The sequence below is a fragment of the Arvicola amphibius genome, chromosome 10 (genome assembly GCF_903992535.2).
Source record: "Arvicola amphibius chromosome 10, mArvAmp1.2, whole genome shotgun sequence".
Taxonomy (NCBI): Eukaryota; Metazoa; Chordata; class Mammalia; order Rodentia; family Cricetidae; genus Arvicola; species Arvicola amphibius.
Genome location: NC_052056.1, coordinates 86,794,906 through 86,818,357, shown reverse-complemented (window position 1 = coordinate 86,818,357; position 23,452 = coordinate 86,794,906). Strand labels below are relative to the sequence as shown.

At 51.1% G+C, this 23,452-nt stretch overlaps 1 protein-coding gene across 1 annotated transcript; it reads right to left on the bottom strand.

Moving 5' to 3' along the window:
• Positions 1-6,305: 6,305 nt before the first annotated feature.
• Piwil1 (piwi like RNA-mediated gene silencing 1) lies at positions 6,306-22,829 on the bottom strand. The gene is made up of 20 exons (XM_038346163.1): positions 22,752-22,829; positions 22,079-22,193; positions 20,923-21,048; positions 20,411-20,625; positions 20,006-20,127; positions 18,865-18,945; positions 18,238-18,435; positions 17,866-17,977; positions 16,716-16,842; positions 16,496-16,613; positions 15,926-16,040; positions 14,628-14,815; positions 14,013-14,085; positions 11,270-11,470; positions 10,848-10,951; positions 10,141-10,211; positions 9,870-10,023; positions 8,568-8,693; positions 6,538-6,685; positions 6,306-6,422 (listed from the first exon to the last, which is right to left on the bottom strand). Exons 1-20 carry the CDS (start codon positions 22,827-22,829, stop codon positions 6,306-6,308), a joined length of 2,589 nt encoding a protein of 862 aa, XP_038202091.1.
• Positions 22,830-23,452: the final 623 nt, after the last annotated feature.

Genomic DNA, 23,452 nt, shown 5'->3' with positions numbered 1-23,452 from the left:
GGTTGCTCTCCTCAGTATGTGCAGAAAGCGCAGGGAACTAGGGGAAAGATCCTTCCCACAAAGCCATGTTCCCACAGACCTACTTTCCTCAGCCAGGCCCTGGCTCCTAAGAGCCTGTTCAGCTATGACCTAACTTATCAATAGATTAACTGATTGATGAAACTGTCACCCTCTCCATCCAGCCACTTCCCAAGATCCCCTCAGATGGCAGCCAAGCCCTGAGCACATGCGACAGTTTTAGGTTCAATCCTCAACAAGAATTGTTCAGAGTGGGAGAGAAAACCAGGCTGTTTATAGCAAGATGAAAATAAGAGTTCAAATCCACCACTTCAAATCTGACTGTACATTGTGTAATTACAGCCAGTGCTGTGATGCCATTATTCATGCAGAATCATACTTTATCTACTGCATTTAAACAAAATTCTCAAAATAGGGGAAACAGCCAAGATCACTAGGATAAGGTTCACTGTGCTGGTGACTTTTCTCGCTGCTCTAAAGGGTTTCCTCTGGCCACAGCCTGGGGCACATCCACTGTGTGGCACCTGGTCACTCCGTACTGCACCCAGTGGGGCTGCAGACAGACAATGCTGTCCCTCATCCTCAACCCACCGGATGGTTCTGCCCAGCTCAGGGTGGATCTCTCCTAACACCATCCCCGACAGGTCCACAAGTGTTTCCATGGAGTCTGCATCCCTTCAGGTGCACGAGGAGGAGGAACCATCAAACTTGACCAAACTCACCTACATCCCCCCACCACTAATCAACAAGAGACAAATCAAAGGTGATAATGAGCTAGATTTAACTTTGTCTCACAACTTCTTGCTTGAAAGTGAATCTGAGTTTCTCATGCTAAAGGCTCCTCCCTGCCTAGGAGGGGCTTCCACCACAACCTCTCTAGGCTCCTCTGGGGAGATGCCATAGACAGAAATGCCTTTTAAATGACTTTAAGCTTCATCAGAAATGATCAATAATGAGTTAATAAAATACAGACAGCAGGCACAATCGCACACCACTGGCTGAAGGAACATAGACTGTAATATAGCTCCTTCTAGCACAGAGTCGCTCAGACAAGAACAGAGTCTGCTCCTGCATGGCCAAGCTGCTGACTCAACATAATCTGGACCTGACGTGCGCATGCCCTGTAAATAAATAGTTTCCAGGACTCCAACTTAGGAAAGAAGAGTGATCAGGGATGAATAAGTAAGATACTTCCCATGACATGGTGAGTGCTCACTTTCTCAGACACGGTCCTGTCCTGAGGGGTAGGGCCCACTGGAGGCTCACAATCCATGCCAGCTCTAGGGACATCATCTGTGCCTTTCCTCCTCCCTCTTTCCTGATGGCTCAGCCCATTTACAATAGCTGATGTCTAGTTCCAGCCTGCTTACTCACCAACACACCACAGTCCTCTCCCCCACACCACCTGGGAAATATGCAGCTCAATCAAGGGTGATGCAGCCCTCCCTTGCTCAGAGGCCTCCTCCTGCATCCATAAGGGCTCAGTTGCCAAAATGCTGAAGTTCATTTTTCCACCTTTCAAAGCAGGGCTGCTGCCTAGACACAAAGGGATGATGTTATCTTCCTACCAGTGTTTCCGGGCCCCCTGAATTCCCCACTGGCCAAGTTCTTTGTGGAGGTGAAATCCCCTGGGTGTCTACTGTCACCCCTCCCTGTGTTCTATGTCCCTGTGGTTAGGGATGCAAAGCCTTATCTTATATCCTGGGACTTGAGAGCCCCTCCTTTTCAGATAGTGTGATCTGCCTGTAACTTTTCAACCCAAGGATGAACTGAGAGGCCAGACAAGCAGGTAGCAGCTGCCCTCTGGGGAAGACAGGAGTCCAGTGCCTCTTGCTTGTCTGTGATTCTCTAATGAGCTCTGAATGTACCTGATCCTGGAAGCAGGCCACAATAATTTGTTGCTTGTGGTAGGGAGAGGACCAAAAAGGCCAGAGTCCCTGGGTACCCCTCCTTTGTGCTCAGGTCTGGGCCTCCCAGAAAGTCCTCCCACCAATTGCTGAATTTATATCAGATTTGGGTAACAGGTTCTATCTGCCTCAAGGGCCTGGCAATCTCTGGTGACTGTGTTCCCTTGGTGGCAGTTCCCTCAGCAAAAAGGTACCAACCCTGGTCACAGATGTAGCAGCCACTCTGCCTTTGGTCAGAGCTCTGTGTCTGTTTCTATCAATATCTGTCTTCATCATACCCATGACTTCCGGGTACAGCATGGAGCAAGGGGAGCGGATGGGCTGTCTGAAGGAATGACCACAAGGAGCGCTGGGCTAGAGGAGAGGGACTGGATCCCTGGAGACATTTCCCATCTGTACCCATCCCTGCAGGGCTAGCAGAAAAAGAAAGGGTGTGTTGGGGTCCTCTGTATATACCAGGTGAGAAGGATCTAGTTGTCCACAGAAGACAGAGCCGACCAAGCCAGGACACAGTGCTGTCTGTGGCAAGAGCCTTACAGAGCCTTAGCTTGTGAAAGTTGAAAAACAAAGGGTGGGAGATGGGAGAGAAGTGAGATAATTAAGGCCCACTCCCTAGGAGCGAGTCCTCGCCTGGTATTATAGGTTAACTGCTCCCTCTTCCCTAAACAGGCATGATTCTTAACTGCATTCTAAATCCTACGCTTATAACCACAGATGAGTGTAGCTCTCACCTCTCATCAAAGAAGTTTTTTTTTTAAGCAGACAGAAACTATTATAGAAAGTTGCAACTGATCAAAATGCAGAGAACAAATGACTGTGGGGTACCCGACCCCCAGCTGATACATCTACAACACAACCCCTACACCTGAGCTCAGGGAACATCAAGGAAGAGGGAACAGAAAGACTTCAAGAGCCGAAGGACCAGGACATCTGCCGTGAGAGTGTCTTCTGTATATGACAGGGAAGCTGTTGCCTAAATAAGACCTACACAGTGACACCTCCAGGTGACATGCCAGTGTGGGTGGGGGAAGCTCACAAGCCACCACCCCTAGATGAAGAGCTACAAGCAATCAAATGGCTGACTGCTCAGAAAGAGATTAGTCTTCTCCAGGGAACAGTCCAATCCCAATTGTCCAGTCCCAAGGGATCAGCCCTAAACATGTGCAGTTATAAAGAACCCTTCCCCACCAGGCATCAAGAGCTAGGTAACAATTCAAACAAGATGCCAATACACCAGGGCATACTGTCTGGCCAGAGTCACCACATCACGGGAGGCTGGTGTGCAGCTGAGGCAGGATGGCGGGTCTGCTGAGGGTAAGGAGATGCTGGCTGGAACAGTGTGAAGCTGCCTCCCTGGGTGCTTCTTTCTGTGGGTTGGTGGTGACGTGTCATGAGGAGGTTCCAGCTACCACTCCTTCCTGACCCCAGGACACACGTTGTTTGGGGGATTGCTACACCTACTGCGTAGATGGCAGATGGCTGGCTGGGGCTGAGACTCCAATGAAGCAATTCTGACGAGCCATCACCAGGCTGGGGAGAGCTTCAGGGCACACAGCTGCCTCAGTCATCCATGCATCTGTAAGTGAACCAAGCACACACACTGGTTCACCCGAGGACCCAAATGGAATGGCTTTCTTGGTCCATTAGTAGCCTTTTGGGAATGGACAGGTGTTCGTGTGTTGCCCCAGGATGAGACATGCCACACCAATCCCTACTTAAGATCATACAAAAAGTCAAGAATTTGTTTTTGTCTGGGCTGTTGTCTGGGCAAGCTTCAGACTCATGGCAATCTTCATAGCCTCAGCTTCTCCAGGGGTGTTGCCATTTCAGACATAATTCCTCACATCTGGTTAAAAGAAAAAAGGAAAAAAAGAAAAAAAACTTGACTACAAAAGAAAACAATGGGCCGGGCAGTGGTGGTGCATGACTTTAATCTTGGCAGGCAGAGGTAGGTGGATCTGTGTTTAGAGTCAGCCTGGTTGGTCTACAAGAGCTAGTTCCAGGACAGTTAGGGCTGTTAAACAGAGAAACCCTGTCTCGAAAAAACAAAGCAAGCAAACAAAAAACCCAATGGAATCTCAGAAATTGGAATTTGTCTAGGAGTCTCGTGGAGGATGGAAAAGGATAGGACCCAGGTACCAGCCGGGGGAGCTTGTGCCCTGGAGAGACAGTTCATGAAGTCCTGACAACTGCTCAGATTACCTTGCAGGAAGAATGAAGCCCAGGCAATGGTGGGTCGTCACACCCTGACCACATCCCCTTAGCTAGGCAAACCTCCTGCCCTAATTTGAATATAAACCTTATTTCCAGATGCTGAGAATGGCTTTGGGTCACTGACTCTCTCTCCCTTTCCTTTCCTGGGTGGTCAGGCTGAGTAATTCTCCCTTTTGTGGTTTTCACTGTAGCGTGCTATTTCTTTGGCCTCCTCTGGGGGACGGGACTGAGCCTAGTCTGTCAGGGTTGGTAAGATCTACCCTCTAACCCTGACAGCTGTGCTGACAGAAGGGCAGGATTTTCTGCTGACTTGAAGAACCACTCTGGGTGAGGCCCCTGGAGCAGGGCCCCACCGCTGCAAGCAGGGTGGTCCTGTCTGGGTGACCATGCTACCCTGGGTGTTGGGGTCCTCAGGGAAACTTCTAGGTTGGCTCTCCCACCCTACTCAAGGGGTATTCCTCTTGGGGTGAGGCTGACTATCTTGCACCTTGTGTAAGGAGTCCACCCACACCAAAGGCAAAAGCAAGACAGGCCAGACCCCATAAACCAGGCCAGTCAGCAACTGCCCCATTATCTCTGGACAAATCAGCTGGACCTATCTATGTCTTGAATTCCTAGTATAACCCAGAGCCCAGGGCCTGTGTCTTTGCCAAGGGACAACAGCAGGTAATACTGAGTAGTGGTGTCAGAGAGGGAAGAGAGACAGGCCTCTTTGAGAGCCACCTGAGCACTCACAGCTGTGGGTATGACGTTTCTGGAAATGACAACGAGAGGTATGTTGTAGCTCTGAGGACCCTGTAGCCTTTCTTCCGTCCTCAGAGACTAGAGCTGCGCTGGCCTGTCAGGCACCCAGCTCTGAGATGAAATGCTAATACTGTCCTCCGCTTCTCAGGGCCTGATAGAGTGTTCCCCCCTCTGATGCCAGGAAAAGGATCGGTTAAAGGCCACGTGCCATGAGCCCAGATGGTGGCCCAGGAGCTGGCTTTAGATGGTGGCCCAGGAGCTGGCTTTGAGAACCACAAGGAAGCAAAATGCTTTTCATTTACTGCATACCAATCAAGAGAAACCCTCAGCACAGGGCAGTAAAGTGAGACGGGAACTTTATTGAGCTGCGCCAGGGACACATCACCGATGAGTACAACTCATCCCCCGTAGCCACACTGCAAGCTGCTCTCATAACATACAAACTCCAAGCCTCCTCTTTGCAAGGGAGTCAGACAAAGGATGTGGGACCTATACTGCCCCACGAGTCGCAGCCCTCCAGACCCCAGGGCAGAGGCAGCGCTCACTCCCAAAGGCTCCCACAGACACTGGCACCCATGAACTCTACTACTCTATTTTCTATTTTTTTTTTTTTAAGACAAGGTCTCACTATGTAGCCTAGGCTGACTGTGAATTTTGGGTTATCCCAGCTTCACCTCCCGAGTGCTGAAATCACAGGCATATGCCACCACACCCAACACATTTACGTTAAGGGGTGAAATTTTATCCCTAAGTGGTCTCGAGTAGTTTAAAAACAGAAATAAAATACAGGCTTTCAAAAACTAAAAACTACCCTGTTAAGTAAAGCGATGGTCACTAGTTTTACTTGATAAGAAAATTGCAAAACAAAACAAATAACAGCATCCACTCTTCTTTACGGCCAGCCCCATCAGTCAGAAAACACTTCCATGGAGAAAATGTGAGATCTTTTCAACAATTTTTTTCATTCTGTATGGCCTAACTCTTAAAAGAAATACCGAAAGGCACCCCAGTCTTTATCTTAGTGCCTGCCTACGATGCTGCAGACATTCTTGCCTTATGTCTTTCCCCCCTTTAAACTCAAACATGCATAAAACAAAGTTAGAGCAGTGTACAGTAAGAGGTGCTCCCAGGAGCACCTCTGAGAACCTGCCGACACGGCTGCTTTAGGAAAGTCTATCTGTGGTACCAAGGGCCTTGCTACAGCTCTGCCAAGCAAGTTGTCACAACATACTATGAGAAACAAAGCAAACATCAAACCTATAACCTAAATCTATAGCCACCACATACCAACCCTAAAAACCAAACTGTGGCTCCCCAACCCCCACCCCAACACCCCACTAGAACAACAGTCATGTGAAAAGTAGAAAGGGAAGGACTGGCAGAGTGCTGGAAGGAAGCCAGCACACAGGCCCTCGCTGTTGGTCAGAGGTAGTAGAGGCGGTTGGACAGGGACAGGTTCGGTTCTCTGTGGATGCTCTGGCCCACAAGGAAGGCCAGCTTATGTGCATACTGGCAGGGTGCAGGAACTCGGATGACTCCCTGTGGGGGAAAAGAGGGCCAGTCACTGGGTTGAGCTGGGTGGGACTCCCAGGATCCTTTACCACCAGCAGGACAGGTGGCCCTGAATGGGGCCCCCGAACAGTAATGCACTCACAGGCCAATTGTAGTACACATGGCAGAGCTTGTAGGTCAGTCGCTGGATGTGGTCGGGCTTCAGGCCACTGCTGTCATAGATGACATTGTAGTGTGTTGGGGACACACTCCCACTCCTCACTGCCTGGCTCACGATGAAAAAGTCATACCTGGAAAGGCAGGAAGAGCCAGGCAAGGCAAGGACACATGCTTTTACATAAGGAAAAATCTTGTCTTCTAAACAACCTCATTTTTTCTCCAGCCCCAGTGTGTCTGTGGTGCCCAGGACAGGACAAACTCTTCATGAGCCACTGTGGGTGGCAGCACGCACAGAAGACAAGACTCTTTCCATACGTGTCACCATGCCAATGCCACAGAGCATGCTGGCCACACTCCTGGGCCTTGTGTCCATGCAATCTGTGTGTGTGTTGGGGGGGGACGGGGACTCACACACAGTGGCACCAGAGTAGGGTGGAGCCAGTTTCCTCCTACTGCTTCCATATTAGTAACAGCAACGTAACAACTTTAATCACTAAGGACTAAGAACAAACGTGCAAGAGCCAGAGGTAGAGCAACTGTACACAGCTACTAGAGGACCCAAGCTAAGGCCAAGCTAAATAGCACACTAGAAGACTTGGCATCCATCCAAGTTCTGTTCCCTGGCAGAGTGTCAGTCAGGAGGCTCCTGTGATCTGACCTTATCAGCAAAGGAAACTGACCCTGTGATCCTGATGTTACCTAATTAGACAACCTGGAAATCAGAAGTGGTCTACACTAGAGTCTATTTGGGATAGAATGAATCAGAGATGTTCAATGATGTGCCCGCCAGGAAGAGACAAGCTCTGACCAAGAAAGGGAGAGCTCGGTGTGTAGCATCCAGACTGCCATCTCCAAAGGTTCTCCTGCCATCGGCTCCAAGGGCCTGAGTGGCTCCCACAGGACTTAAGCAGCATCTGGTGAGAACACATGTCTTCTACTCTAAACTCACGTGGGTGTTGTCCCTGAGCTCATGGGCTACCAACCCTCTTCTTGTCTAGCGCCCTGAATACTCGGTGATAGTCCCAGGTTCTGGGAAGTGTGAGAGAGGCCTCAGACTGGCCCTTCCTAGGTATTGGCCTTATCTGTTTGCCCCACTTTGCTCCTGGAATGACAGCAACTTTCTTCCAGAGCCAATCCCATAGGCAACCTCGGAGCAAAAGAAAAACCCAAAATAGTATATTTTAAAATAAAACCCCTACTCAATCACATAGCTGAGAAGACAGCACCAAAAAATTTGTAGCCATTTCCGTCTCTGAGATGCAGGGTCCACAAATGATTCAGAGTTCAGATTTTGGAGCATGTGCTTAACCCGGGAGAGTTAAGTACCCAGTTTAGGTTTTAAGATCCATGATGCTTTGCTGTTAGCAGCAGCTCACCCACCCGAGTCAGGGAACATGGGGGCATTATGGAGGTTCCCAGCTCTCGCCTGCAATGCTGGACGCCCTCTATAGCTTCACTCTCTAGAACAAAGGGTGTCAGACTAGATGGTAAACTTCTGTCCCTAGGGACAAAGTTTACTTCCTCAGACAACCATCACAACCAGAAGAGAGCTGATGAGGAGGTCACCAGAGATGTACATCTGTCTACCTATATGGTTAAACCTGCATGCTGTAACTGGCCTAGCTTCCTCTTGCTTTCTTACTTTGGAACTTTGAAGTCAACTGTAGGCTACAGATCTGCTGACAATAGACCATCTCATCACCTTGAGCCCTGGAGGACTGCGTGAAACATCACAGAGCTAAAGGTCTGGTAGAAACAACTTATGGTTGGGTTATATATGTCAAAATATAGATGCTGCCCGCAGAAGCTGTTCCTAGAGTCTGAAGTGCCACACACAACTATCATGGAGCCGCCAGAGGGTATTGCTTCCGGGGTCTCAGCATTGAGAAACCTGGGCTTTAGGAAGTATGTCAGATCAGCTTAGCTGAAGAATTGGGACATTTAAGAAACACGGTGTCATTCAGGAACTGGAAAACAAGTTAACATTGATAGTCATGAGGCCCGAGAACTCACCACTCTGGCCTAGTGACCTCCACATCGATGACTGTCCCCGGTAGAGGGTTCTGGAGTCTTCCCCCAGACTGAGCAAAAAACCTGGCATTGACACGCTTCTTCACCACAATCACAGTCAGTCTTGGGCTGAGGACAAAGAAGAACATGGCCATGCTGAGTTGGTGGCCTGTCTAGGTAAGAAGTCACATGTTCACGTGTCCTTCAGGAAAGAGCCCCTATGCCCTTGACACATCATCTCACTGGAGGAGGGTCAGCACCTTCCTCTGGGACAGACCGAAGTCCAGGAATGACCTGGAGGTGGACAATATGTCTCTTGTGGGTCCCAGGACAGGCTACTCAGGTGTGGGCATAGACTAGCAAATCTACTACGTCTGTCAAACCACAACACTGCCTTCAGCAGGCTTCCTTCCGAAGTATTTGGTGTCAGTACTACAATGGGCATTCTCTACTCTGAGACCCATCTGGAAGAGCTGGTTCAAAGGCATGTACACCTTACCACCAGCTCCCTCTACACTGCTCACACTCAGGGAATCATTCAATGCACAGCCAGAACATGCGGCCTCTAGACAGTTCTTCTCCCTGAGGGCAATGAGTAGTCTTCCAGAAGACTCACCGCCTCACCCTGCCACCTCTTAAATTCCTCGGGACAGTCATTTGTTCATACACAATCCACATGGAAGTCAGGGAATCGGACCTCAGAATGAGGCTGCCATCTAACATGACTGGCAGTCCTGATTCAGATGACAACAGTTCCTCCCAAGCTCAGACATGGCTGACCCCATTCTCAGGGAGAGTGGGGCTCTAAGAACATACTACCCAGTAAACTGGTTGTTCTCCAGTGATTATAAGCTCCTAAGGCCTTGAGCATGAAGCCCACACTGGGGGCTTCTCCTTCACAATGTGGCAGCAATGAGAAGCAGGGCCCTGCCAGAAATGTCACCAGCTGCCTCTAAAGTTTTGCTGTTGCAAGACCTGCCAGCTGCTTCCAGCTCTGAGTGCAACACAGAACACAGCTGGGTCCTGGGTCCATGTGCTTGCCTAGACTGAGCTTAGATCAGGAAGCTCAGGGTGGTGTGCTGGCAGGGACTGCTGAGGAAGAACCACAGAAAAGTGCCCTACCCCTGAGCAGCGCTAACCTACAACCTATAACTGTTTCAGGTAACAGGAAGCTCAGGCTGCCTGCTCAGCCTCCATCTCCTGTCCTTGCCTTCAGCCCGATTCCTAGCAAGCCCATGCGCGCTCCTTGCCACCGAGTGACACTTATTTCAGAGTGGGCAGCCATTTCCAACCCCATGGACTCACTTGTAACCTCTCCCAACTGACTTGAGACAGTCCAGGAACTGTGGGACCTCATAATTGACCAGGGTCTTCAGCTGTCCATCCCCTACGCCATCTCGGTACACAATGACACGGCTAGGCATATATTCATTGCAGCCACTCCAAGCCCTCAGAGCAGCTGCAAAAAGTGGGGGAAGTTTTGAGTTCACAGACACATACCTATTTCTCCCAGTTCCCAGCCACTTTCGGGAAGAGTCCAAGGCCCCCAGCAGATTACAAGGGTACACAGACCCACCTTGCAAGCACACCTTGAGCCCATCCACCAATTCCTGGCCACGGTCCTGAAAGACGCAGCGGGAGAACCAGCTGTTCAGAAAAAAGCAGGGTGGTGAGGGCGTGGGTCTGCCAGGCTCAGCTGCTCTGGCCTTCCTACAAATCTTCTGAGGAAGATTCCTGCTACCCTTCCCTTATCCCCAGGAGGCCTCAACTAAGCAGAACAAGAGACCGTTCTCAAGTCACCCATGGCAGTTTCCCAAATTCTAACTCTCTTTACTTGGCAGGGGACAATTGAGAGACCAGAGGGGTCACCTGGGAGCACCCACCCACTAGAACAAATACTGCCTGCCCTGTTCCTGACAGATCATGTCTTCCATGCTTCCCTTCTGCTCCCCAAGACCAAGGCCACAGCCACTAACATCTATATGTAACAAGTGGTCAGGCTCCAGGCTCTGCTGCTATGGGCTATTCCCTCATTCCACAACCACTGAAATCTAATATTGAAAAAGCAGAGGACTGGGTGAACTGGACTGTTACACTGAAAGCACGAGACGCATTTCAGGGGCCAAGAACAGCTACCAAACCAAGGCACTTTCAGAGTTGGCCATTTAATGTGCCCTAAAGTACACAGTAGAAAGCAGAATGGGGATGTTCTGAGTGTGGCAGGACAGGGACAATGAGGGCCAGTCCCATGCCTCATGATACCACTGCTGCTCCCTGGCTCACCGGGTCATCCCTTCATTGATGCTGGCAACGAATCCTGCGATGGACCTCCGCCCAGCTGTGGTGTCATGGTAACAGTCGATACCCACAATCATCGCCAGCTTCAGCTTTAGTGAAAACAGTGTCATTTAGCTGTGGCAGGGTTTTGGCAGCTGTGAGTAAGGCTGGCTCCTTCCCCTAGATGTCCACATAACCACCCCGTCTCTGATGGAAGCAGACTCACAGGCATGTCCACCCGCCAGAGTTCACCACCACCCTGTCTCCATGACAGCAGACTCACAGGCATGTCCACCAGCTAGCCGCCCCATCTCCATGACAGCAGACTCACAGGCATGTCAACCCACTAGCCGCCCCGTCTCCATGACAACAGATTCACAGGTGTGTCCACCCCGCTAGCCGCCCCATCTCCATGACAGCAGACTCACAGGCATGTCCACCCGCCAGAGTTCACCCCCCATCTTGCAGTTCATTTGCAGGGCAATCTTGGTGGCAATGGCCATAACTGTTTGCTGCTTGCCCAGGGTCCGGGCCACCACACACTGACTTGGGGTAGGGCAGTCTGTACACAGGTACTTTTTGATGGCATCATATTTGTCCTTCCGATTACTTGACAACAGACAGACAACCTGAAAACAAACCAAGCACCTCATTATAGAGAACCAGGGTGTGGAAGGCCAAGAGCAAGGGGGCAGACCGAAGCCCTGTGATGCAAAGGACACTTGTCACTCACGCCACCAGTCAGCTCTGCCATGTGGCTAATCAGTGGGGCAGGAGTAACGTTTTAATGCTGCTGGTTTATTCTGAGTGACAAGCACTCACATGAGAGGCGCTGCACATAATAATCCTGGGCAGTAAAAGTCATTGCAACCTGGTTCCCGGGCATGGCACACTATCACCATGAGTGGTTCTGGGTAAACAGGAAGGCAAGCACGGCTTTGCCTCCGAGGTGGACAGACATGCAGCTCTTTGGGCCTTAACTCACAGCTCCCCAAGAACCATGGCTTTTGCTTGGGAATCTGGTCAGAATGTAAACTTTCCCAGGAAGGAAGAATGAAGGAGTCCTTGATCAGTGTTCCCCCAGCCCAAACTCTGAGGGTCCACATTCGAGTTCCTAAAACCAAATCTAGCTTGTGACTCACAATTCTAGCACCCAACGTGTACCCAGACTCTTGTTTTTCAATTCTCTCTGGTCCCCAACAAATTAGGCTCCACCTGCTGTCTCCATTACTCTAGGTAAAATGGCAGCTATCTGCCTGTGGCCTCTGAGGAGGAATGAAAGAAAGGAATAGTGGATGAAGCACGGCAGGCCACTGTTCACGTCTCTAGCCACATGGGCAGCCGCCTCCTGCTCCTCGTGGTGGTGTGGCCTCTTAAACTACAGGGAACACACCAAGGGTACGGGTCACTCCTGTGCTCGTCAATGCTTCTGCATGAGCCAGAACGAAGCTTCCAGCTGGTTTTTCAAGGCTGCTTGGCTTGTTGAAGACTTGGACTCTGTGCACTAGTGTTCAGAGGTAGGCTCTGGGCACACGGTCGGACATGGAGGGCTCTGAGCTTGTTGGTCTGCCTAGTGAGCCATGCCTTGGTGGCAGTGGGAAATGGTGGCGAGCACAAGAGCTGAGGCTGGGTGAAAGCAGGTCGGGTCACCACTGAAGGATGTTCCCTTTCCTCTCTGCTCCGGGACCACCATAGGGTGAGCAGGTCTAAGTCTCCACATCCTCCCTGCTGGGATGCCCTGCTTCACCAGAGATCATGGAGCCAAGCGATCCTAGCAGAAACTGAGACATGAGCTGCAGTCAATCTTTCCCCACGAGAAGTCCCTGAGGAAAGTCTGACTAGCTCATCTAGACACGCTCCCATCAGCAGCCAGCTGTGAGCCAGCATGGCGCAGCTCCACTCATGGACTTCCCTTTACCACAGCCACAGAGGACCGTGTTCCGTTCACTGGAGGTCCATCCTGTTTGTTCACCGCGTGCAGCACAGAGGCTCCCCCTGAGCCACAAAGGTGATGGGGCTGTGGAGTTTCACACCGCTGGCTTCGGCCACCGCCATCACAGCTTTAAGCCTAAACAGTGAGTGGCTTTGCAGAATCTGCTCCTTTGGGACTTTGCTCCATTCTTGGAGGCCAATGATTTTACAGGCTAATGAGGTCTGCAGCAGTGGCCTCAGGATTTGAGGTGGCAGAGATCAGCAAAATACATCAAAATGTGGGCCATGTTCATGGAAAACTTGGAGAGTTAACAATTAACTGGCTAATTTCTAAATCCACGTATGCAGAAGCCCCTCCTTCACATGGCTGAGGATGTGGGGGCTGGGGAGGTGGGTGGAATGAACTGCCCAGTATGGTTCCCTTGCAGACAGTCTCCCACCTTTAGCCTGCTGTGGTTTCCTGCCACACAGAAGGCCAGGGCTTCCTGGACAGAGGGCAGTAATGAGGTCATACTAGGCCGGTTGCCGCCTGAGCCCTGACTCCACATTGCTGCGATGCTTGGTGGCCTTCCCCCACTTTGTTGGGGAAGGCCCAATCGAGTGGCAGCCCCATGAGTGGCAGCATGATCACAGACCAAGGTGGACCGGTCTTCACACAGAGTCCAAAGCCTTTCCAGGAAACACACAAATGTAGATGTGTGCCTGGTATGAGCAGGAGCACCAGGTGATGGGATTGTGGGCCCAGCACAGTGATGCCACAGACAGCATGACTGAACAAGTGGCCCAGGTGGCTATCTACACTTCCAAGAGCCAGCTTAACACTGTGACCAAGCCAGAGGTGGGGAGTGCGAGAATGGGTGATACTCTCCTCAGGCTCGTGTTCTCCCTGGACATGCCTCCCACAGCACACATGGGACCTACTGTCATCAGGCTACCTTATCACCGTGCCTCTCCTGGTGCCAAACCTCACATGGTGGGAAGATGGCATTCACTAATGTCAGGGTATGCCAGCTTAGGAGAGTCTGGCTGCTGACCTCACCCTATGACCTCCACAGTGTCTAGAACCAGAGAATCAAGGCAGAACGTGGCCTTCCTCTCCTTGGCTTCTCCTCATCTTGTGCAAGGCACATACCCACACAGGCGCCAGCCTTACTGAGCTAAAAACCCCAGTCTTCTGTCCCTCAAGACCCCCCTGCCCACCTCAGGCTGCAGCACCGTCTGCACCCAGCAGCTACTCACTATCTGAGTGTCTGATGTCACCTTCTGCTGCAAGGCTCTCAGGTAAGCTTCTGTTCTGTCATCCACCTCAATCCTAGTATCGACAACATAAAGATGGGCAGTACACAACCCTCAGACCTTAACACAGCATCCCTGCACCAATCTCAAATGGTACAAAGCAGAGATACAGGCGCCCCACTTAGTGAAGGGCATGGCTAACAAGCTGTACCACCATCCTGGCTTAAGAAACTACCCCGAGGCTGGGCGGTGTTGGCGCAAGCCTTTAATCCCAGCACTCGGGAGGCAGAGGCAAGCGGATCTCTGTGAGTTCGAGGCCAGCCTGGTCTATAAGAGCTAGCTCCAGGACAGGCTCCAAAGCTACAGAGAAACCCTGTCTTGAAAAACAAAAACAAAAACAAAAAAAAAAAAAGAAAAAGAAAAGAAATAAGAAAGAACCTACCCCAAGAACATCCTATCTGCTCTTTTCTCCCATCCAATCCCTCTGGGTTCCATGGAGCCACGGCAGATCTTAGAGCTGTCATGAGCTCACCAGTGCATCACTCTGGAGCATGCACACCCTTCTGATAACTGCCAATCACAATGCAGACCAGAGAGTAGATGGCCTCAGACACTCACATGATTGCCTTTTTCATCTGGATGCCCATGGCTGGAGTCACTTTGAACAGGTTCTGTATCAGTGAGTTGGCCGCTTCATAATTCCTGCGGGTATAGATCAGCAGCCAGTTATCCAATGGCTTCACGCTGATCAGCGGTGCGCCTCTTGTCTCTTTGGACCAGTCGGCAAACTGTGGGTTGTAATCAAACTAGAATAAAGGACAGAGATGCTACTGTCAGCTGTGATGAAGCCACTGGTCTTGCTCAATCTTATCATGCACGTAGAACCACAGACTACCACACTTAAGTTTGAATCAAAGTGACAGATCAAAAGTTCCCAGTGGAGAGAAGACACCAGATGTACCTGGAGGACTTTTTCTACACCACACCCTCCTGAGGGCCCAGGACAAACTCTCCATCCTTCCTCTCATTATTGAAACAAGTGCCATTTTCTTCATGAAAAATATGTAAAAATTAAGGCTCAGACTGTGGGTGGTGGCTTCATGTTTTTCATTCCAACACTCAGGGGAGAGGGGCAGGTGGTAGAAGTCAGCCTGGTCTACACAGTGAGATCCTGTCAGGGGCTGGAAAGAGCTTAGCCCTTGACAGTGGTATCCTGTGCCAAAAGAAAGTTCAGGGAAGAGCCACTTGTGGTCCCCATCATGGCAAAAACCCAGAGTTTCCCTTCACCTGGCTGGACTCTAATCTTCCAGCCCTGCCTATGGCAGGCGATTGCTGGCCAACAGTTGAAAAGAGCAGGTATTTGCAGTGTTCGATTTCATTTAAAACTATTTGAGAAATCCTATTTTTCCTTTTCCTGAAGATGAAACAAAAAGCACTCTAATATTTAGATCAACTCCTGAGAGACTCATGGCCCACACAGAGACAAAGCCAATCTAATGGGGCTCCTCGGCAGGACCTTCGGCACCTAAATTATGTTGCATACCTACCCCCTGCAATGGTTTCTTTATATAGCCCTGACTGTTCCGGAACCTGTTCTGTAGACCAGGCTGGCCTTGAACTCAGAGATCCATCTGCCCTCTGCCTGCTGAGTGCTGGGATTAAGGGCATGCACTACCACCTCTTAGCTCTTCAGTTTCTCTTTAGCAGATCTTCCCTTGCCACGAGGATTGGGCTTTGGTTCTACATGCGCTAGAGTCACAAGCTGCCTCTTACACAATGACCCTGTCAGGTGACGCTGGTAGTTTTCCAGAGTTGGCAGAGAACAGGACCAGGGGATGGAGAGGAGCGGCCTGGTGCATGGTGGGCTGTCCCTTCACCTGTGAGACACAGTCTGGAAATTACCTCACCAGCCTTACCGTCTTCCCACCCTGGTGGATCTTCTCAGACTGTAAGATTCTTCCTGAGAAGGACAGCAGGTTTGAGTCGAAGCTCAGGCCCCAGTCACGAAGCTCCCTCTGCACATTGTCATCCCTGTGAGTTGAACAAATGGTACTCAGCACTGTTGACCAGGCAGCAGCCAGGCTGGTGACCCACGTTCGGGTGGACAGGGTGCCACTGTGGCTTGCAGCACAATTCAAGGCCACTCTGGGCCTAGAACACATGAATAAGCTTCTCTCCACCTCCTGAAGAGTCCCAGTGCTCAGACGCCACCCCAGTGAGTGACCCACAGTCTACACAAGCAGGGAAATGTGTGCCTAAGATTTGCTTCATTCATCCCCTCCACGGCCTTCTCCTGACAGGACTGGAAAGGACACATCAGCATATCAAGTTTCACTTCTTGGTTCCCTGAGAAGAACTGGTATCAAGAACTCAGGACAGCCCTCCACAGTCCTCCAAACACAGGAGGCTAAACTTCCTGCCTTCCAGACCCCTCTCAGACCTATAGGGAAGCCCAAAACAGAAGCTGGAGAGCTGAGCCGGCCTACTTGTGGATGTAGTCGATGAGGCGGCCCACCTCCCGCTGCCGCTGCTCAGGGGTCAGTCGCGTGTGCACCGCCAGGTCCTTCATCACGTTGAAATCGTTGCGCATTTTATCAGTCAGACCTGCACCCAGAGCAGTGCCAGCGAAAGCCAGTCAGCAAGGCTGCATATCCCCCAACAGGGGTGGGCAGGGATGAGTGAAGAGAAGAGGGTAGCACTATGCACCTGTGAGGTAGCAGAGCTCCGGGATGAGCATGGCTGGGCCCGGCAGTGTGCCTCCGGGACCTCTCCTCCGCTTGGGCTGGCTCACCAGCACTGGCTGCTTCAAGTCTGTGATTTCCTGGTTGTACTGCTGCTCAGGAGGAAAGGAAGGCATGCTACACACAAACCAGGGTGTGCGGCACACCGTGGGTGTGGTAGATGCCTAACTGGCAATGGAAGCCAGGTACCAAGCTGGGCTAGACACACGGCCAACCGTCCTGAAGGGTGTGTGTGCTCCAGGGGCAGTTGTTCTTTCCAGCCACCGAGGTGCAGGAGCAGGATAGGTCTGACCTAGCTCTCCCAGGTGGATGAGCTCTATGTCGCCAAATCGCCAGGACTTAGCTTTGGAGACCTGACCAATGGCGACACAGAACAGACTTTTCAGCTTACTGTCATGGTGCTCCCAACCCTAGGGTGTGAAGGTCTTTCCTGTCATCTATAGTCCCAGAAGCTGCTTATTCTGCAACCATCCTTATTTTTAATTTGGATTTAAAAAATTTCCACTGAGCATAAAAGAGTATCATCACGTCAATAAGTCAAGTTGTAACAGTCTAGTCTTAATGCCCACCTTAGGGCAAGATGTCACCAGCCAGCCATGCCAGCAATGAACCTGATCCATGTCTCTGTGCCTCAATGAACCAACCATCAGAGTTAAAAGGTTAATGTTCCCTCAGACATGGTCTTCATACATCACTGAACATGCATGGCTAGTGTGACAGGAAGGTGGGGTCTCCTTCTCCCCATTTTACTAGAGTCCTGGCCACAGGATCCGGGTAGGTAGAGCTGAAGTCCACAGGTGCCGGATGACCTTTGGCCTCCTACCATCTGCCAGCAGAAAGCTGTGCCTTACTGAAACCTCTCCAAGAGCTGGACCCAGCTGCAGCAGCCCTGGTCAACAGGACCAGGCGAAGCTACAGAGCTAGGGATCAGGGCAAACTGCTTGTCACCATTGGCAGTACCTGTCTGTCCCCATGATACAGTGTCAAATGCAACTATTCTGCTGGATAGAGCCACTAGGGCAGCATGCGTCTGGTATGTGGAGAATTTCTTGGTGATGTAGGCAAGACAGAGAGGGCCTGTGTGCTCCTGCACACCACCCAAGGGACAAACCTACCTTCCTGTAGTACTCCAGGAAGCTGACCTCCGAGCCATCTGCCTTCTTGAAGGTGCTCTTTGGATTCTGATCCCAGTCAATGTCATCCACCCTGTAGGTCTTGTTGTTGTACCTGTGGAATTCGGGACACGAGGCTCCAACTCATGTGGAGATGTGTGATGGGGTGGGAGGGCAGGGGAAGGAACTGAATAACGGCTGGGAACAAGGGAATGGAAAAGGGTGAAGAGCAGAAGGCACCTGTCCTTTGTACCTGACCACAGGAAAGGCAACAATACCACACATCTGACATATCTGGCTCCCTTTTATTCACCTCTGCCTGTCTCCCTCAGCCCCACTGCTCTCTAGCCCTGGGCTCTTGAGATGAAGTCGTACTTGGTGAGGACAATTAGGCCTATAAGCTCCTTCGACACTTGTTCCTGGAACTTGTGCTCCTCTGTTTGCTGGTACAGGTTGAACATGAAGTCCAGAACGGTCTCACTGCGGAGGACCTTGTGGCTGACGTCTGTGCAGAGCATGATGTTGTTCTCATACTGAAGGATGGAAGTAGTGAAGCCAGGCCAGATCACCAACCTGCAACACAAGGTGGGTCAGGTGCAGCCCCATGCGCCACTCCGTGTTGGAAGCAGAATGTGCTGCGCCAGCTCACTTCCTAGTACAAGACTCTAGACAGAGCCCTGCCTTTCCCATGGCTTCACCAGCATTTGCTAAGTACACACTGAGCCGATTAAACCTATCCTTACTTTGGGCCATCTGGCCTCCTGAGCCACCATGTCTCAGCACCCCTAGCTGCTGGTGCTGAGGACTGACGCAGTGCAAAAGGTCTGTGCTGCTGGCTACCATGGGATTCCTTTGTAGCTCAAGTCATCTGGCGTGACTGGGTATCGCTCAAGCTAGGTTACATGCTCCCTTAACTCTTGAGCACCAACAACAGGTGGTTTCTAGTTTACAGAACACTGCAAGGTCTGTGCAGCCCAAGGGATGGTGGAGTTTTCTACAAACCTGTGATTTGGAATATCAATCGGGTCACTTGGATTGTAATAATTCCGTCCAATTTGTTGCAAATTCATGATTTTCAAGAGCCTACGAATTAAAAGTCAGAACAGTTAGCATGGCAAATCCTAGGGACTACCTGGAGCTGCATCCAGTCAGCAGGGCTGGCAAGTTGCCGCCCAGAGCCAAGCCAGTCAATTCTACACTGCCTAGGAGTTCACATTCTTAAAATGTCTAAAGGTTGGAAAAAAATATTTCAAGACATTTGAATTGTGTCGATTCCATTTTATCATGATATACCAGAATAACCCACTAGCTGCAAAAGTAGAAGTGAACGACTGCCCAGTGCTCCCTGGTAGCTTTCCCTGGAAGAAAAATACACCAAGCAAATGCATCCCCTCAGGCCAAGTATCCCTACAGTGAGCTATCTATCCTTCCATCACTGAACCATCTATGAATCGAATAAGCCATGAATCCAATGACTGCCTCATTTAGATGGCTCCTTTCAGGGAGGGGTCTTCTGTAGAACGTGTGTGTGTGTGTGTGTGTGTGTGTTTTACATGTGTGAGTCAGGGAGGGGTCTTCTGTAGAACGTGTGTGTGTGTGTGTGTGTGTGTGTGTGTGTGTTTTACATGTGTGAGGTATGTGTCTGCCCATGCTCAAACGAAGAGGCCATCAGGAATCCTTGTATCCTATTCTGTCACGCTTCACACCTCACTCCCTTGAGACAGGGTCTTACAGTAAACCTGCAGCTAGGCTAGTAGCCAGCAGGCCCTGTGACTCTCCTGTCTTGCCCTACCCCCAGCAAATGCCCATGGCTGGCTTTTTGTGGGTGCTGGGCATTTGATCACAGTTGAATATCATGCTTGCATGGCCATCTCCCCAGTGCCTAGAATATGTCCTAGCTAATTGCTCCTCATGTGGTTGCCACTTGCCCCAGCAGCCACCCACCCACCCACCCATCCTGGGGAAGGGGCAGCCGGGGTGCAGCTCAAAACAGTATTTCAAAGGCATAGTGTCAGCACCACTGGGGAAGGGGTAGAATCCTGGAGGCAGCAAATTAATTTTCCTGTCAGAAACCACATTTTCAAATGACCACACAGACTGCCCCCCCAAAACCACAGTGCACACGCCCTGCCATGGCATGCACCTTCTGAAGATGATGTTGTAGAACTGTAGGCAGGTGGGTGAGGTGGGCGGCAGCTCATTGGTCAGGGTAATGGTGATCCTCACGTGCTCCCCATTCCGAGTCTGACTGAACACTTCCGTGACCTAAAGCCAGAGGTAGGAACCCAGGTCTTACCTCTGTGTAGAAAAGATGTCCAGGTTCCTGGGGCCCCTGCACTAAGACCAGTCCCCCTGAGCACAGACATGTGACCTGAGACTAAGAAGTCAGCTGAGTAACTGAGAGCCCCCATATAACTCTCCACAGCCCTTCTGTCTGAATGGGGCCTCCAAGAGCCCTATCTCCCCGACCAGGAGACCCCTTTCTGAACTTGGCTTTAGGGTGGACACTCCACCCCCATCCCCTGCCAGTAGAGACATTTGAAATAACCTTGTGCTGTAGTCTCTTAGGTAAAAACAATATTGTCCCATCGAAAGCATGACACCTTCCAATAAGGTCTTCGTGCTGGAAAAGCAGTGCCGAGCGCAGCCTGCGGGCCTCCATCAGGGGGTTATAGTCGATGTGGTACTGGTACAGGGCCCACTGTGGGCGCGAGGTCAGCCGGAAGTGGTTGGTGCTTAGCTTCACGATGATACCTGAGGAGCCTGAGGGCCGTCACACACAGTCAGGCCCTGGCACGGTTATGCTCTATGAGAGCTTTCCTTCAGACCCAGCACAGCCCAGAACAGTGGTCAGCTCTTGCCTTCAAGACAGCTGGCCCTGGGGACTAGGGCTCAGTTGCTTGGGGGAGACCATACACCCACACAAAAACAACAGACACGGGGGAGGGGCTGGAAAGGCTGCAGCTGCTGAGCAGAGCGCTCTTCTTTTCCCTGAGCCAGAGAAACGCTGCAGCAGTGCCAGAAAAAGTGCCCCCTAAAGAGGTGTTTCTGGGAGCCCACCTGTCTTTGACTCTTTGACGTGGTCAAGGTTCTGTCTGGTGTTCACACCAAGGTCATGGAAGTCTCGGCGACGCCCTCCTCGCTCTGCCAATGACAGCTCCTGAAACCCAGCTGAGATCTGCAGTTCTTGAGGAGAGAGGGGAAAGCAATGCAGAGATCAGAGCGAGTGGGTGGGAGGACAGCAGCTTTCCTGCAGTGGCTCAAGGGGGCAGATGCAGCCCACTCTTGTCTAATCACGTGACCTCATCCTCTGCAGAGCCACCTACCCTGGCTCTGGCCACTCTAACAGGCCAGGAGCCTGGGCTATGATGATGCCAGGAGCCAAGGGATGGATTTCTTGATTGGGAAATAAGGTTTTCATTTTCTAAGTCTCATGGCCTTTGTGTACTCTGTAGCCTGCATGCTGTAATCATGGCTGCAGGGAGCCAGGGGTTAGGGTCCTAACTCTATAAACTGGGTGAGACTATGTCACGAATGTGACATATGGCCTCCTGGCTTCTTGGCTCTGCTTACAACCAGCAGCAGGGGCATGTACACTCCTGGACTGGACTGGGTCACACTGCACACAGAGCAGCACTAACCCATCATCTTTGCTTCTTCTGAAAATAGGATCATGTGTATACAGCTGGGCACTTGAGAACAACAGCATGCCTGGGCAGCAGGACAAGCCTGGCTTTGGGATCTGGTGGTGGCCTTCAGGGTCCTGGTTATGGTTCTTACAGCAGCACCTACTAGTGAACTTGCCAGAAACCAGTCTCCCCCCTCCAGAGGAGAAAGACATATGTGTGGAGCAATGTCCCTCAAAGACAAGCCTTCCCACACTCCTGGCAGCCAGGCACACTTTGGCAAAGTGCCTGAGAGCTGGCAGTTGGCTGTGCTGATTCTCTGCCCAGCCCTACACAAGTGAAGACACACTAAGTCAAACCCACAGGAAGGCTGTGAGGGAATCACTACAGATGCCAAGACAACATTCTAAAACTGGCTAGTGGACACAGAGCAGGCAAACTGAGGCCACATATCTGAAGCTTACGTGTTGCTGAGATGGCCCTGGCCTACATGGGCTGGCACACATGCCATTATGCTGCAGTGTGGTGCTGGGCCCTTGCAGAAGCACCCAGCACCCTGCACAAGGCAGCCCCTCCCTGTGCAGGCTTACCTTGTGACTTGGATGTGGCTCCAACTACCATTCCTCTCTGTCGTCCTCGGCCGACCAAGTCCCCCTCTGTGGGTGTCTGCTGAGTTCTTGGTGGGATGTACCCAGGCTGCTGGCTCTGCTCACGCACAAACACAGCTGAATCCCCTTATGCCGCAGTGTGGGCACCAGAGAACTAACTAGTCCTAAACTGGTCCTAGCATTCAGAAACTTAGTCGTTAACCATGTGATCATTAAAAAGGGATCTGAGCTGGGCAGTGGTGATGCACACCTTTAATCCCAGCACTTGGGAGGCAAAGACAGGTGAGTTCAAGGCCAGCCTGGTCTACAGAGCTAGTTCCAGGACAGCTAGGGCTGTTAAAGAGAAACCCTGCCTCAAAAAACCAAAACCCACACTAAACCAAGCCAAATGAAACAAAAAACCCACAAACAAACAAAACAAAAGGGTGGCATATTTGAAGCGAAAGTCACCAAAAGGATTGAATTCCTTACATCACACTAGGTCTCAGATCCTCCCAGCCCCCAGGTAACACCTGTTGCAGGTGGACCCCAGAGCTTCCTGCATGTTGGGCAAGTTCTACCACTGAGTCCTAGGACAAATCTTTTAATTCCCTGCCACAGGCCCCACTGGCTGGGTGTCAAGACACTGGTGAGCTGAAAAGGATGGGGCACTCACCGCGGCAGCCCCGACATGCTGCACTGTCTCCTGACCGCGGGCCCTGCCACGGGCCCGGGCTCGGGCTCGGCCCGTCATTTTCTGTCAGAGAGGAAAGAAAGAACTGTGGCTAGCACTCAATGGACCCATGCATATTCAACCAATCTGTCACCAGTATTTTAAGGGTACTAAAATAAGCCCCAAATTAAAATGTTTTTGAATCCTTCCTATTGAGGACTTGCATCGTGCCTGCGAGCCTCTCATCCCAACACAGCTTTCTTAGGGAAACCAGACACTGACTGGGGACTGCCCTCTGTGCTAGGTGGCAGGGCTCAAATAGAAACGTACTGTAATAAAACCCTTTCTTTTCAAGGGGGCTAGAAGTGGCTCAGCAGCTAAGAACCTTTTCCATTCTTGCAGTGGATATGGGCTTGGTTACCAACACGGTTACCAGTATGGCCCACAACCACCAGTTCCAGGGGATCTGATGGCCTCTTCTGGTTTCCATAGGCACCAGGCACACACACGTGGTACACATACATGCACAGAGGTAGGCAGGCACCTTACACGGACATATAAATCATAATGATACATAATACATAATACTAAAAATGATAAGGCTTAGGGAGGATTACACTGTTGGGATGGATGGGTTCCTTCTTTCACAGGTGGGTACATGCATGTGTCACATACACCGAGTATGACCCACAATGAAGAGACGC

What these genes read in the sequence shown, in the direction of transcription:
- Piwil1 (XM_038346163.1), bottom strand. Translation starts at nt 22,829, where the DNA reads ATGACGGGCCGAGCCCGAGCCCGGGCCCGTGGCAGGGCCCGCGGTCAG. An exon ending in CGTCAAAGAGTCAAAGACAG is followed by an intron (nt 20,626 to 20,922) that starts GTGGGCTCCCAG and finishes GACGGCCCTCAG; the next exon opens with GCTCCTCAGGTATCATCGTG. An exon ending in GGAGCTCTGCTACCTCACAG is followed by an intron (nt 16,614 to 16,715) that starts GTGCATAGTGCT and finishes CTCTGGGTGCAG; the next exon opens with GTCTGACTGATAAAATGCGC.